The sequence below is a fragment of the Gigantopelta aegis genome, chromosome 3, assembly GCF_016097555.1.
Source record: "Gigantopelta aegis isolate Gae_Host chromosome 3, Gae_host_genome, whole genome shotgun sequence".
Taxonomy (NCBI): domain Eukaryota; kingdom Metazoa; phylum Mollusca; class Gastropoda; order Neomphalida; family Peltospiridae; genus Gigantopelta; species Gigantopelta aegis.
Genome location: NC_054701.1, coordinates 75,846,184 through 75,863,054, shown reverse-complemented (window position 1 = coordinate 75,863,054; position 16,871 = coordinate 75,846,184). Strand labels below are relative to the sequence as shown.

At 38.8% G+C, this 16,871-nt stretch overlaps 1 protein-coding gene across 2 annotated transcripts in view; it reads right to left on the bottom strand.

Annotated features, from left to right (window-relative positions):
• Positions 1 to 16,871, bottom strand: part of LOC121369091 (metabotropic glutamate receptor 3-like) — a 184,463-nt gene that overhangs the window by 69,135 nt on the left and 98,457 nt on the right. For both annotated transcript variants that reach the window (XM_041493940.1, XM_041493941.1), the window contains exon 2: positions 3,210 to 5,131. In XM_041493940.1, the coding sequence (XP_041349874.1) occupies positions 3,210 to 4,578 (1,369 nt within the window). In that variant the 5' untranslated portion in view covers positions 4,579 to 5,131. The remainder of the gene's footprint in view (positions 1 to 3,209; positions 5,132 to 16,871) is intronic.

Sequence of the window (16,871 nt, the reverse complement as noted above, 5' to 3'; positions counted from 1 at the left end):
CATTGTGGAGTGTATTTAAAAGTGGGGGCGGTGGGGGTGGGGGATAACTGTCTGTGAATTGGTTCAGAGGATGCACATTTTAACCCGTTTGAATTTGGTTTGGTGTATGCTTGCCCAAGAAAATTTAGATTTCCAGTGTTCTAAATACGGCATTACTGTGTACAATAACAGGGGAAAATGGTAGCATGATTTCTCCTTTTACTATCCACCAGTGATGAAAATCGATTGGAATTCCATTATCAATCATCGGTTGCAATCGGTTTGCACTAAACGACCAACTCTCGATGATACAATCGGTTCGAATTAAATGGACTTAAAATCATTTCAATTATTAGGACTATGCACTATGCGGTCGGGATCATGGTACATTCTTCGAATCGCAATAGTTTCTCTTTAACACCTATTCAATATCCAGTTTTTTTCTACTATCATTTGAAAACAAACCTAAACCTCAAAATATTTACATTAATTTCATCATCATTTAAACTGTAAGAACAACCAAAGTTAATATTTTCCACGATAATCGATTATCGATTTTTAAAATCGGTCATCATGTCGGTAGAGCCCAATTTGATCATCACTGCTAACCCCTGTTCAAAGATACTCACTACGCCCAAACAACAGACAGAGGATTAATGCAATTGTACTTCGAATATCATATTTTATCTTCTGTAAAGGGCAAATATACCTCCAAAATATATTGTCCAACGTTTAAAAAAAACGTACAATGTTGAACACTAATTCTCCCATTAGTTTCGCCAGTCACGTGGTGATTTCAATATAAACATGTGTTGTCAAACACGGCCATCGCTATCTACACATTCCCGGAACGATAACCATAGACACAGATGACACAAAAACCAATGGTCGTAATAATCGAGAGCTTTTTTATGTATTCTTGGAAAAGTTTGCTCTTTATTAAATGCGCTCAACATGGACATTGTTACCAAGGGCACGCATTTTTCCAATAAAGGACCTTATATTTTCCAAGGGTCTACTACATTAAGTGCTTTTCCATGAGGTTTATCTGTACATATCTGGAAATCGATTGCTACGTCTTTCGTTAATTTTGACTAATACGTACATCTAATGTAGATCACGTACATTAGCCGCATATTAAGTATAGGCATGTGTTATACAGTCTAATCAATATTTCAGTTACCAGTATTCCGAACTTAGCATTGATTAACTAAGTACGTACGTCACACTAATCTTTGGACAATGGGTTGTTTGTTCGTGTTTGGGATTTTTTTATTGTTTTTTTTTTTTCAAATAATATTAATGGCTTTTTTTATCATTAGTTGATGTACTAATATTACAATGTTTAAATGTTAACGTTACTGTTAATATCAAACATTTGGTAATTCAGACATATTGTATTAAAGAGGACATCACAATACATTTTTCACTTAGTAGCAAGGGATCTTTTACATCCACCATCACACAGACAGGATAGCACATACCACGGCCTTTGATAAACCAGTCGTGGTGCACTCGATGGGATGAGACAATTTAATAGCCCAATGAGCCCACCGATGGGGATCGATCCCAGACCGACCGTGTATCAGGTGAGCGCCTTACCACTGGGCTAAGCCCGTCCCTCGTTTAAAGAGGTATAGCCCAATGGGCCCACATATGGGAATCGATCCTAGACTGACCGCGCATTAGGAGAGCGCTTTACCACTGGGCTACGCCCCGCTCCAGGCCAGTGACTGAATCTGGGACAGATGTTTTGGAAATAAAATGACATGTTAAAATAATAGCAAACTCAGAAGAGTGTTTAATCGGCCTGGCAGGTTTATTTCGCAGATAATACGTGTAACATTATATTTTTTTACAAAGTAAAAACAGAACAATATCATTCTCGCCAAAGGGCCGGTATGCTCGCTATTTTTAGTGTTGCTGCGGTATTAAAAATATCTTATAATAAAACGACATCCTGTTTCTTAAAATGATGTTCTTGTAAAGTACCAACTTGAACGCACTGTCTACTGGTATTACCTCTTGTGATATTCAGGGAGTGGTTTTAGCGTGGACTAACTCGTTCTCATTCTCGACTGAGTCCACATTGTTGAAACCATCTAGACAGTTTAACGTAAAACCATTTAAAAGAACAAGGCTGGTGTTTCTGTGGGATGAAGGTAGGGCTGGACGAGTTTACCTTTGCTTTTTTGGAGAGAGAGAGAGAGAGAGAGAGAGAGAGAGAGAGAGAGAGAGAGAGAGAGAGAGAGAGAGAGAGAGAGAGAGAGAGAGAGAGAGATGAGAAAAGATAGATGAGAGAGAGAGAGAGAGAGAGAGAGAGAGAGAGAGAGAGAGAGAGAGAGAGAGAGAGAGAGAGAGATGATAGAGAAGAGAGAGAGAGAGAGAGAGAGAGAGAGAGAGAGAGAGAGAGAGAGAGAGAGAGAGAGAGAGAGAGAGAGAGAGAGAGAGAGAACACTTTTTACATGCCCCTATACCACTAGGATTTCAGGCATGTCAATCCTGGGTCCGGTCTCTGGCTTATACTGATTAAAAGAAATAAGGGATCACACCAACACTAACTGGAACGTGTGACTGCAACCAAAACCCTCATCCAAAGTGCCAGGAAGTGACCTCGTTACTAAGACCCAGTCTTACATTACATCCTGCTTACTTTATACACAGATTACAATGGTAATAGTAACTGAAATGTGGTCTACAATACACAGTGTTTCCTTTATTTCAGCATACACCCCGATCTGTTACTTTATCAACCTACCAATATTTGATTAAGTTTCAGGTACGCTATAAGGTTGTCCAAACAAGACGACCGGGACATGTTTAACAGTGCGAATATTTCACTCTGGACTGAACTGGCTAGTTCATGGGTATCTGACAATACACGACTGGACTGACTAGATTATTGGTATTTGACCGACACGTATCAATTTTAATTATGCGAACGATACTCATTCAGATTTGACAAATGGGTTATTCAAGAGAAGTTTAATTATGCGAAGGATAATCCTTCAGATTTTCACCAATGGGATAATGATAGTGTAAATTGTTATTCAAGATAATTTTAATTATGCGAAGGATACTCCTTCAGAATTGAGAAATGGGATAATGATAGTGTAAATTGTTATTCAATAGAATTTTAATTATGCAAAGGATACTCAATCAGATTCTACAAATGGGATAATAATAGTGTAAATTGTAATCCTAGAGGAGAGAAGCATGCCAAAACTTACCTTCAAAAGATACGTTCGATAAGAAATCCTTAAAAAGTTTATCACCGTCAATTTTGGACATTTTGCGGCAGAGACGAGTCGTGCCTGGGCATAAGGTTCGCTGCATTTTGTCCAGAGCCAGTGCCATGGCATACACCGCGTCGTAAATAAACTGAACTTTGCCTTCCTGCTGGGAGATCTTTCGATTCAATATTTCATATCCAGTGCATAACTTGGCGCTGTTTAATTCATGGATGGGAACGTCTTCGGGCCATTTGCATTTATGAACTGCAGTCCAATATTCTTTGAACCACGGGTTTCTAATATTGGTGTGTGGTTTTAAGTTCACAAAATATTTTTCAAATGGAACCACCTGGGTGGACTGTAGTTCTAAAGTTATCGCCCCTTGGGCAGCTAAATGGTTGTTTTTAACAGGGTTGTGGTTCCTACCCCAGGCATCACTGGCTATCCACACAAATCTGCCGCTTATATTCCTACGGGTGGCGGCGTCCAGTAATCCTTTAGCATGTTCTACCCTCACGAAAACTATTACCACACTGGCCTTTGTCTTCAGGAGCAACTCGTTAACGACGTAATCAAAAGTTTTATTATTAGAATTGCCAGGAATTTTGACAGTCGCTGCGAGGCAGATATTCCTCGCTCTGGCCTCCTGCCGAAACTGATCTATCCCAGACTCTCCGTACTCCCCTTCGGACGCCACGGTAGACACATACGTCCAGTTAAACTCCTGCACGATGTCCACCAAGGCCTTGGCCTGTAGCGTGTCCGGGGGTACCGTCCGTACGAAGTAATCAAACCTGGTTTTGTCACTCAAAGCGGCACTGGTGGACGCGTAACTGACTTGTGGCAGCTTAAAGAGTCTAAGCAAATTAGCCACCTGGATGGACACGGTACTGTAGGATCCTCCTATGACCCCCGCCACGGCCGTGGGTTCGTGCTTGGCCCTGGCCGTCGAGCCGTCCATGCACACGAACTCGGAGGCGTCGAGAGACGTGAAAGAGGCTCGGATGAACTCCAAGGACTGTTCTAAGGCATACGTGGCCCTGGCGCAAGTGTCGTAGACAGACGCACCAAGTTTGATTCCTGGAAGAATCGTATTGTTCCGATTGATTTGGTCTATTGTGAACAGCATGGCCTCGAGCCGCTCTATCCCCCTGTCAGAGTTCACGCTCCCGCACGGTTTCTCCCCTTCTCCCTTTTGGTGGACGGGGAACAGACCGCCAAGAATAATCTCCCCGGGAATCACAGCGTTCACGATCTTAGCGGAAGTGCTATTCCGCACAGAAGACACATTCTGCAGTAGGATTAAGACCATTAAGGTTAATGCGAAAACCATCCCTTGGTCACGGAGAAGAGATTCGCCTCTCATCGCTCGCTGATCGTGTTTAAACACCTGCTTTAAATGCTATCAGAAGGTTAATTATCCCACGTCCGGTTGAAGATATCTATCGGATTTTTGTCATCTTTGCTAACAAGACGCTTTAATTACGAAAACCACGTAACCGGTTTGCTCCGAATCACACTGCGATGCAATTTAAACCTGCTTAAATGACACACACTGCGTCGAAAACGGATATCCATGTTCTTTGTGAATGTGCTGTGTTTTCTTCTAAAACAAATCTGTCTCTCTTTCTCCCTTTATTTCTTAGTCAGGTAACTGTGTGTATTTTCCAGTCCGCAGCAGACGACGTATATCTCTGCAACACCTTTAGATTCTTACTAATCACGAGTCTTTGAGTCATTGTTGAAATTACGCTGTTTGTGTTCACCCATCATCTGAAAACTTGTGCTCCACACAAACCGTGCTTCTGTCTCTGGAGCAGATTTGGGAATATCGTCTGCTTCTGAGCCGCGGGGTGACAGTCAACATCGATGCAGGGATAGAGTCTCGGTGAGTTCTTTACAAGCCGTCCCGATCAATCCTGCGAAGAGAAAATAGACTCCGAATAAAGGCTCACACGACGGAAAACAAATCGGCAAAGTTCGATAATGATTCAAAGAGGAAAACCCGGCTGAATATAATTCATTAAAGCTAATGAAGCAACAACCATATGTTCATGCTTTTAAGACTGGTATAATAAAATAGATCATTAATTAGACGGGACTGATTTTTTTTTAAACTCTATCGAAGAAGAACAAAGACACAAAACAGACTGTAGAAAAAAAATGAAAGTCATTAAAGGTAATTGCACAGATCAAAAACATGTACACCCTTATGTGTAAACACAATATCAAAAATGATGTCCTTCAACTTCAGAGAGGTGGAAAAAATAAGACAAAATAGAATGATCCACCAATCGCTACAATTAAACGTCAGTTGGTGTTTCCCCTGTAGAACATAATTCACCTAAATACCTTTGACCATCCTGTCTTGTTAAGTCTCCGTGGGAACACTGTTGTCTTTCCTTTTACTGGATACCATGCTAAAACTGTTTAGAATATGAGACCACATACATACACACTCTCTCTTTCGTTGGCATGATATCTTTTTTAAGTACGAAGCTGGACGTATTCTGTTTTGAACCATATTGATCTACGGCCAGACTCGTTCGTATTGATTGGTCGTGGTACCTGCATTGCAGAACTTCGAGAGCCGCCTGCAAATGAGGCTTTCCAAGACGCTACAATCCTACAACGCACCACTATAGTAGATTAAGTCATCGTATCTTCCATGCTAGAGAACGTCATAAGAGGACAGGCGAAGGAGCAGGAAAATTATTTTATTTTATTTTACGACATCTCAGTACATTTTAAAACACGGCTATTTCGGTGTCTAACAAATTTCTATTTTGACACAGTTTAACACCCAATGGCCGATGTATTTTTCGTGCTGGGGTGTCGTTAAACATTAATTCATTCATTTATTTCGATACTTGATCTAGAGCTATGGCCAATGCCACTACGTAGGTTACTCCCACAAAAAAAAGCAGTAAGGGATATTTTATAAGCAGACAGACGCGCGTTGTCATATACATCGAGGTGATACATCACCATCCATTCATTCATTCATTCATTCATTCATACATTCATTCATTGTAAAGTATTTAGCTAGCTAGCTATCCATCTACTACTGTGTGTATATACATGTATGTATGCATACATACATACATGCATACATATATATACATACATACACACACACACACACACATACACACACACACACACACATACATATATATATATATATATATATATATATATATATATATATATGTTATTACCAGAGTGTTTTTCGGTATCGTCAATATCATATATTAGGAATAAAAATTGTATTATGCGAGCCTCTGACTCTGATGATACCGAAATACACGAGGGTAATAATCTCTTTATCATATAAACTCAAGCTTAATACACCGTGTTTTTGTAAATTATACACGCAACTTTAATTCCAGTCCGCCATTACTAGATATTCAAATGACGTAAGATTATGTGGCGCGGTGTATTTTTAGAATGGAAATGACGTCAAACTCGAATGACGTCATTTTGGATGTCCTTACATCAAAATAAAGTTATGCCTAACGTTTTTTGTTTTCTGAACGCTGGACAGCTTTCAGTGTCAAATTGCCATTGAAATGTTTTTATTTGATGACTATGAATGCATACGTCAATCATGAAGTGTCACCCAAGTACGTTTGCTTAAATGTCAATAAACCTAGTGCCGAGACCTCGACTAATTTACATCTAATTTGCAAAGTTATCAGATTCTTAAAGTATGTGATCTGAAAAATATCACATACTTTGATTGCACTGAAAATGTAAGATATTATATGATATGATAATATATATATATATATAATATATATATATATATATATATATATATATATATATATATATATATATATATATATATTAAAATTTACAATTACAAACAGCACAACTTATTTAGTTAAAACTACACATAATTCATAAATCAATTTCTAACGTTCTTATCTCATGATTTGCTTTACGTAATGACGTCCCATTTGACGTAATGACGTCATTTTCTGAGGCGTTTAGTTTAAAATCCTTCACTACGCTACGCAATTTTATGCAGTTTCTGACAGTTATACATCGATAAATTCATTTTAAAAATGACAAACAGATTGTATATAATTACAAAGACAGGAGCCTGTGCAAAGGGTGGGTTACGGCAGTCGAACTCTCCCCTTCATCAAGCACATTTTCTCTTTTTTTCCAATACTTTTCCAGAGAAGCATGTCTTAACCACTCATAAATTTTGCTAGTCAGAGTTTAGCCCCTCCCCCTCTTTCTGAAATGTATGCACAAGCGCCTGGACACACCATATTTAGTTAAAATACACATAAATCAGCTTCTAACGTCCTTTCCATGACCTGTTCTGCGTAATAACGTCCAAGCTGGCGTAATGACGTAATTTTGTGAGGTTTATTGAAGGATAACGTTCAGGTTTTCTTCAACCTCGTCCAATCAGAAATGAGGAAGTCGTATAAAAGCGGAAAATTTGTAATTATATATATATATATATATATATATATATATATATATCCATTCACCTATCTACTAATCTTTTTATTTTAATATGTATGTCTATCTATCTATCTATATGTGTACCTGTTTATTATATTTATTTATTCTTTCATTTATATATATATGTATATATAAAATATAACCCGAGGTCATACAGGTTTTTTTTGCTGCCTGTTGCACTTATTCGGTATCCTGGACTTTTGTATCAATGTGTTGTCAATAACGAATATTGAATTCGCCGCGGGGAGATACTGAAAGCCGGACCTAATTACGAGAATTAAACAGGTGGGCAGTCATTTAGCAACATATTGTAGATGTGTCCCACCATTTTCGATAAACAGCCGCCCGTGTACGGGTCAAACTCGGGCAGTCAATAGTACTAACACGTTTCATTGTAAAACCATTTCCCGGTCGTATCTTGGATCTCATAGACGCTTGCAAAATTAGCATGAGCCGGATCCTTGCGTTTACTGCTGAGAAAATAGCTAAGAGCATGTTTTTGTGTAAAGAGCAATTTGTCCATTTGTGTCAGTCGGATATAATTCTTGCCACTGAAAGACTATAGAATATATCGCGTTTCCATTTGGCGATGTCTGTAAGAGAAAAACAAACGAGAGAAAGCCTAAGGGCACCAGGTCGGTTAGCTGTCAATATTTTGCGTTCATTTAATCTAGAGTGTTTCAAATATTTGTTTCTTACAAATATATACCAGGGCAGTAACTAGCCTGAAATAACTGGAGGGATGGGGGGGGGGGGGGGGGGGGGGGGGGTAATAAGCTGTTAGCCTTGGTACAGCGACAGTCCTCTGCACACAAACAAAAAAGGAACTCTAGTATGTGTATATGTTTAAAACGAAGTTAAAGCTTGTTTTGTTTAACGACACCACTAAACCACATTGATTTATTGATCATAGGTTATTGGATGTCACAAAATGTGATAATTCCGATTCATAGTCTCTTTTTTTTTTTTAAAGCCTTTGCATTTCTCTATTAGTAGCAAAGGATCTTTTATTTTCATTTCCCACAGACAGGATAGTACATACCACGGCCTTTAGTATATTTGTCGTTGAGCACTGGCTGGGACGGGGAGATTAGATAATGGGTCCATCAAGGTGGTTCGATCCTACGACCAAAGAACCTCAGGCGAGCGCTCTCCCAAATGAGGTAGATCCCGCCATCATGTGTGTATACTGAACAACAAAAGTAACGCGACTGTAAATTTAGTTCTATTTTAATTTGTATAAAATCATTCGATTTGAATCCCAATAATCTTTGTTTCTATTAAAATTATCAAAGTCTTGTGAACACTTAGGGTCACTATTGACAGTCTACTTACTGAATTAGCTGTCATAAAATGACATATACATGTGTATATTAAAATATTCGAGGTTTTAATTGTTGGACAGTATATGTGGCCCAACAGTATAAGCAGGACAGAACCAGGGGACACTCGAGCTATTTTGAAATTAAAATTTAAAAAATTCGTACTGTGCTGTCGCCAAATGATACGGCCCTATATATTAAAGTCGCAAATACCACCGTTTTTTTTTTTTATAGAATATTTGAAATCCGAAATATTGTTTATTTTTTTATCGACTCTGTTATACAATTATTGCAAAAATGTATACGAAAGTTCATCGATAACTGTAACATCACATAATTTTAAAAAATATATAAAAGCAATTTAATTTTTACACGAATTTAAAAATAAGTGTATTTTGAGGCTTGGCGGTAATCGGGGAAACAAAATGCGCTAGGATTTAATTATTTTGTCCAGTAATGCTTACTTATCTACTTCAATCTCTGATCTACCCAAGCCGCTCCCTTGACTTATTTAATGGCATCGGTTTTTTCCCATAGAGACATGTAGGTAAAATTACCTGATGTGTTCTTTTATGCTGTTTTAGTGTGCTTGTTTCTTTGCTTGCTTGTTTGATGGGTTATATACCGGCATCAGTGGTGTCGTGGTTAAGCCATCAGACATAAGGCTGGTAGGTACAGAGTTCGCAGTCCGGTACCGGCTCCCACCCACAGCGAGTTTTAACGACTCAGTGGGTAGGTGTAAGGCCACTGCACCCTCTTCTCTCTCAGAGGGAGGGAGGGAGAGAGAGATAAAGAGAAAGAGATATGGTGCATATAGGAAGATTGAGAGAAGGAGGAGAGACAGAGATAGATAGAAAGAGTGTGCGAGAGAGGAGGTGGAGACGAACTGCAATGTGAACGTAGCCATGGGTAGCGGATTACACAATTGGTTAGAAACACACGAATTTAAAATACAATTAAATTATAATTGTCATACAGCTTTTTTCGTATTCACCGGGATAGTTCCCAGAAATCGCTAATTTTACTTTGAATAATTTTACTTTTACATTTAATATAAATACCTTTAATACTTTTACCGTTAATGTACTTTTTTGTTTTAATATATATATACACATACTCGTGTGAGTATGTGTTCGTGTTATTTTGCCCCCACCCTCTATATTGTGAGTTCGTCCCTATACCTCACATATCGTTAAATCAGGACTTTTATTCATTGTATGTCATATATTAATAGTAGTATGGTAACTGAAGTATCAAACGATGCATCTGCAGTTTTATCCACACGTTATTACCATTATCATCTATGGGATTTGATTTGGTGATATGCACCCTATAGAATAATTTCCAGCCGATTGGTAATTACCGTCACAAATCCCTAGATTGGCTGTACTTACCGTCGTCGCTGTTGCGTACACTTCAACCGTACAGGCGTCGCAGCAGATGACACTAATAACGCTGATAATTGTTCGCGCTACTGAGAGTTACGACCCCTTACGGGATTCCCCGAAATAGAGTGCATCACAGTGCAACGTCTTGATTTGGATATATCGGGAACCAAACGGCTGTTGCACTGTTATGTCGCAATAATAATTTTTATTTCCTGAAAATACTCACGGGTTTCCTTAAGCCCAGTTCTCACTTGAACGATTTTTCGTACAACTGCGGTGCGACTAAAAGATTGTACAGCCGTGCGATTCCCGTACGAATTACCTAGGTCCCCCCCCCCCCACCCCACCCCCGCGCAGTCTCACTTGTGCAACTTCCATGCGACTGCTTTTCTGCACCGAGCTCGCATACGCTAGCATGAGATTTGCACAGGTTGCACGACAGTTGCACGACAGTTGCACGGAAGTTTGATGGGAGTCGCACATCTCGGCTCCCTTAAGACTCACGTACGACTCCCGTGCAACCTATCATACTGCCGTGCGACTGCTGTGCAACCTCTATGCGACCAATGCGAACTGTGCGAACCTAGAGACAGCCGTACGATAATTTTAAACATTTGAAAAATGTCGCACCGGCATGCGACATGTCCGAAATACACACGACACCCTAACAACGTGTGCGAATCATCAACATACTGCCGTGCGACTCCCGCACGCGCTGTACGATTTGGTGGTCGCACGGAATTCGCGTAGAAAATCGTTCAAGTGAGAACGGGGTTTTATGGAGCGCTGCCGCGGTGCAACTTGCAGTAAAAATCTGTAGGATGCAATTTTCTTACGACCGATTTTATAGGTGGGTCATCATGACGCGATAGATAATTACAGTATGATGCATCGCCCTAACATGATACGACTTGCATCCGATTTGTCGAATGGTGTGTTGATGTAATAATAACAATCAGTATTACGAGATTTTGACAGCTTATACTATACAAAGATATTTTGTTTTTGTTTGTTTGTTTGTTCGCTTTGGGGGGGGGGGGTCTTTTCTTTTCTTTTTTGCCGGAACCGATATTGTTATTCCCGGGTCATCATCTCTAAGTTAAAAACATTTACATTGTACATTTTGTTTTGATTAACTACACTACTAAAGCACATTGATTACCTAATCTATTGGATTTCAAACATTTGATAATTATGATACACTGTCTTTGAACGAAACCCGCTGTCTAATTTCATTAACAGAGGCTTTCTTACAATATAGCTTTATCATATCATACAAAACTCTCATGAAGTCGTACCGTTAGAACGCGCCTTTAGTTTTCATTGGGTAATTTAGCCTGTGGTGAGAAGCATTAAGCATCTTTCATTTCGTGTGTGTGTTCACACATCTCACGCTTGATGACCTGTAGTGTTAATATACCCATTATCTACCTGTTGACGTGGCTCATAGGTCATTCCTCTGGTTACAGAAATCTGTACCAGATGTAGCCAGTGCAACAGAGCGCCTACCTGGACGAATTAAATAACTGTTTTGCTGCCCAAGTTCTTCAAGATTATTTGGATACAAGTCGAAGCAAAGCAATAAATCTCGGCCAACTCCGACACACACACACTCTCTCTCTCTCTCTCTCTCTCTCTCTCTCCTCTCTCTCTCTCTCTCTCTCTCTCTCTCTCTCTCTCTCTCTCTCTCTCTCTCTCTATATATATATATATAATATATATATATATATATATATATATATATATATATATATATATATATATATATATATACATATCAGTTTCTGAAACTAAACTATAGAACTACAGAAAACTACGTTTTGCCATCCTCAGTAACTTTTATTGAAGGAATATTCTGGATCGCCATCTATAGTCCATCTCATCATTCTATTAAAATGTTTTTTGTAAATAATTTCAGTTTGGTTTGACGTAAGAAGAAAAGTAAAAGTGGTTTGGAAATAACAAAGACATATAATTTGTGTGTGCAATTTACAAATCAATCGGCTCGGAAATAAATAACTTGTAGTAAATTACATAGTGTGAAAAAAAATGCGGTTCCTGTGGGACGGACTATAGGTTTTTGATCATTTATTGCAATCTAATAGACACATGTGGAGCTTTTAATTAAGCGATATATTTAAAGGACGCCATTCTATTTTTGTTTCGTAACTCTTCAGTACCGAGGATCTTCAGTTATCATGTTACGATCTTTTCAGATAGGAGAGAACTCGTTTAAACTCAACTCTTCTTTATGCTCAGAATACTACTAACGGTGGTGCTTGAGTGTGATTGACTGTGATTTGACCGCCTGTCCGGCCTCGGTAGTATATTGGTTAAGCCATCTATCTCAAGTGAGGCTGGTAGGAATAATTTCACATCCCAACATCCCATTTCAAAACTTCAAACTAGAAGTGTTTGTAGAGATAAATATATAGATAGATAGATAGATAGATAGATAGATACATAGATAGATCAGACAGACAGACAGATAGATAGAGAGAGATATACAGATAGAGGGAAGAAGATAGAAAAGAGAGAGTGAGGGCAGGGACAGACAGACATAGAAAAAGAGAGACAGACAGACAGACATACAGACACACATACAGAGATGGAGGAACAAGAGAGAGACAGACAGACATACAGACAGATACACATACAGAGATGGAGGAACAAGAGAGAGACAGACAGACAGACAGACATACAGACAGATACACATACAGAGATGGAGGAACAAGAGAGAGACAGTCAGACATACAGACAGATACACAAACAGAGATGGAGGAACAAGAGAGAGACAGACAGACATACAGACAGATACACATACAGAGATGGAGGAACAAGAGAGAGACAGTCAGACAGACAAAAAACAAAGGGATTGAGATAGAGAGAAAGACAGTCGAAGAAAAAACAAAGGGATTGAGATAGAGAGAAAGACAGTCGAACAGAGAGAGAGAGAGAGAGAGAGAGAGAGAGAGAGAGAGAGAGAGAGAGAGAGAGAGAGAGAGAGAGAGAGAGAGAGAGAGAGAGAGCGAGAGAGAGAGAGAGAGAGAGAGAAAAGAAGGACGGAAAGAAATATTTTATCTGACGACGCACTCAACACATTTTATTTACGATTATATGGCGTCAGACATATTGTTAAGGACCACACATATATTGAGAGAGGAAACCCGCTGTCGCCACTTCATGGGCTACTGTTTTTCGATTAGCAGCAAGGGGTCTTTTATATGCACCATCCCACAGACAGTATAGTACATACCACGGCCTTTGTTACACCAGTTGTGGAGCACTGGCTGGAACAAGAAATAGCCCAATGTGTCCACCGACGGGGATTGATCCTAGACCGACCGCGCATCAAGCGAACTCTTTACCACTAGGTTACCTCCCGCCCGAGAGAGAGAGAGAGAGAGAGAGAGAGAGAGAGAGAGAGAGAGAGAGAGAGAGAGAGAGAGAGAGAGAGACAGACAGACAGACAGACAGACAGACAGACAGAGACAGACACAGCGAGAAAGAGAGAGAGAGAGAGAGAGAGAGAGAGAGAGAGAGAGAGAGAGAGAGAGAGAGAGAGAGATATGCGGACTGCAATGTGGAGATTATTGGTAGAATCACGTAAGACATGTAATGTGCTGCTAAGCTATAAGACGATTCGCGGACCCCAAGGACTAGCAAGGAAGTTGGAAGTGGACGTTGGAATTAGAGAAGAAACAAGTAATACTCAAGTACATTTCTGCAAAGACCCCTTCACCATTCTTATCAATAGTGGTTCAGGTCCTTACCCGTATCGCCCCTCATCAAAATCCTTTTCTCTGTATACATTCAGTAGCCACCTGCGTTAAACCCGAAGGTGTAAGTATCGAAATTCCACTTAAAAGTCCAGACACTATTTTGTTTTCAGTCTGTCGCTTTACGATACAGTTTGTTACTGTGAAAACGCAGTTCTTGTTCTTGTAACAATTTGTCACTTCCATTACAATCGTACTGCTAATCATTCATTGCCAGTAGAACGAGGACGATGGAGTAGCATCCTTACCATGAGACATATTGTACACTATGCCAGCATCAGTGTGTAGGAGATGAATACCGTGCCCTGTTTGAATGCCCTGCAGTTTGATGGAAAGACAATTATATATTAAAAAAGAATTTATTACGATACCAAATTTTTATAAGTTTACTTGAGTTATTTAAACAGAAACAGCTGTCGAAATTGAGGAAACTTGTAAGTATTATAATGACAAAATATAGAGACCAATAGTAATATATTTGTATGGATGTAAGCTTGCCAACATTCACTGTCACACATGTACCACCGTTGGTGGTCTTTATGTGAATAAAGTTGTTGTTGTAATGTCTGCGTGCTATTCAAATTGTCTTTTGTTTAGTAAGTTTTGCATATAGAAAGACCCTATTGTTATTTAATAAGATAGAAGCGGATTTTTTTTTAGAATTCTATAGAAGGCCAATGACAGTGAATTGTTTAAAATGCTTACAAAGAATACGAATATTCATTACTAGCTGTAACCGAGTAATGATCTGTAACTACAGTTTTGCATCTATATGAATCGACCCGATCGCCACTTAGGTTTTTAACAAGAAATTTCTATCTGGATGTATAAAATATATTTGGTAAATAAAACAAGGTTAAGCAATTGGAGTTGGTGAATAATTTGAACAGGAAATATTTTATGTTTCAGCTACCTTTTTTATTATCACGGCAAACACACAGAGTATGAACAACATTAATAAATTGTTTATTATCACGGCAAACACACAGAGTATGAACAACATTAATAAATTGTTTATTGAATAAAATGATTTTGAGGGGTGGGACGTAGCCCAGTGGTAAAGCGTTCGCCTGATGCGCGGTCGGTCTGGGATCGATCCCCGTCGGTAGGCCCATTTCTCGCTCTAGCCAGTGCACCACGACTGGTATAACAAAGGCCGTGGTATGTGTTATTCTGTCTGTGGGATGGTGCATATAAAAGATCCCTTGCTGGTAATCGAAAAACAGTAGCCCATGAAGTGGCGACAGCGGGTTTCCTCTCTCAATATCGGTGTGGTCCTTAACCATATGTCTGACGTCATATAACCGTAAATAAAATGTGTTGAGTGCGTCGTTAAATAAAACATTTCCTTCCTTCATATGATTTTGAAACTTGCTGAATCCATTATAGCTTGTGCTATTAAAAACCAACCCTGCATAAACTGTCAACTTGTGGCAAAAGGCTATTGTGGAGTTCACACCCAACGCCCTAATAAATTTTATTATTTCATTTCATTTCAACTTAGTTTCGTGCTTATATCCAAATAAGGTTCAGACACGCTGTCCTGGGCACACACCTCGGCTATCTGTCCAGGAAAGTTGGCTAGTTGTTTGTTGTTAGTGGTTAGCGAAAAGGAAGAGGGTGTAGTGGTCTTACACCTACCCACTGAGTCGTTAAAACTCGCTCTGGATGGGGCCTTTGATATACCAGTCGTGGTACATCAGCTGGAACGATAAACAGCTCATTGTCTCTTTGTATAGAAACAGTTGATTTTTTTTTTAATTACATATATAACTGGTATTTTTATTCTATATAAGGAATCAGGTAGTGCTTATAGGTGTCTGTGTATCTGATATATTATGTATTCTTTACAAGGAATCGAGTAGCATTTTAAAAGTTTCATTTGTTTAACGACACCAAGAGAGCACATTGATTGGACACTGGATGCCAAACTTAAATAATTTTGATTTTTTTTTCAGAAGAAACCTCATACATTTTTCCATTAGTAGCAAGAGACGATAGTAAATGTACATATTTAAAGGCACATGTATAGTTGGCATATATATTACCTTTAGAGAACCAAGTGATACTTAAAATCCATGCATACCTGTCATGTATTTTCTATTAAAAATCAAGTCGTAACTGAAAGTTCATGCTTTCATGGCTTTTGTTTAATTCATAAAGAATCAAGTCGTACTTAACTGTCAAATACATAATTATTATGTATATATAATATATTATGTATAAGACGTTTTTGAAGAGTATATATTGTCAGTCATGTCATGTCATGTATATATGACATGACATGACTGACAATACATTCGTCTTTAAAATACAATCGGCAACGACAGTTTGATCAATCCGCACGCGTCGAGTTTTAGAAGTGCATATTCTATTAAATCTTTATGCTGGAACCAAAGAATTAGGTCGAGAGATCGAGTTTATCGAGTTTTCGAAGGCAGTTATTACTACTTTGTATAGCAACTCGGCCGGGACCATCGCGTCAGTTCGAGAGATCAAAGTTTTCGAAAGATCGAAGGTGGAGTTATCGACGTTTGACTGTATATATATATATATATATATATATATATATATATATATATATATATATATATTCTTCAAAACAAGTAGGGGAACTCTAATAAGAATTTACAATTGCCAACATTGTAAGTTATATTAGCTGTGGGGAATGGTTATATGACA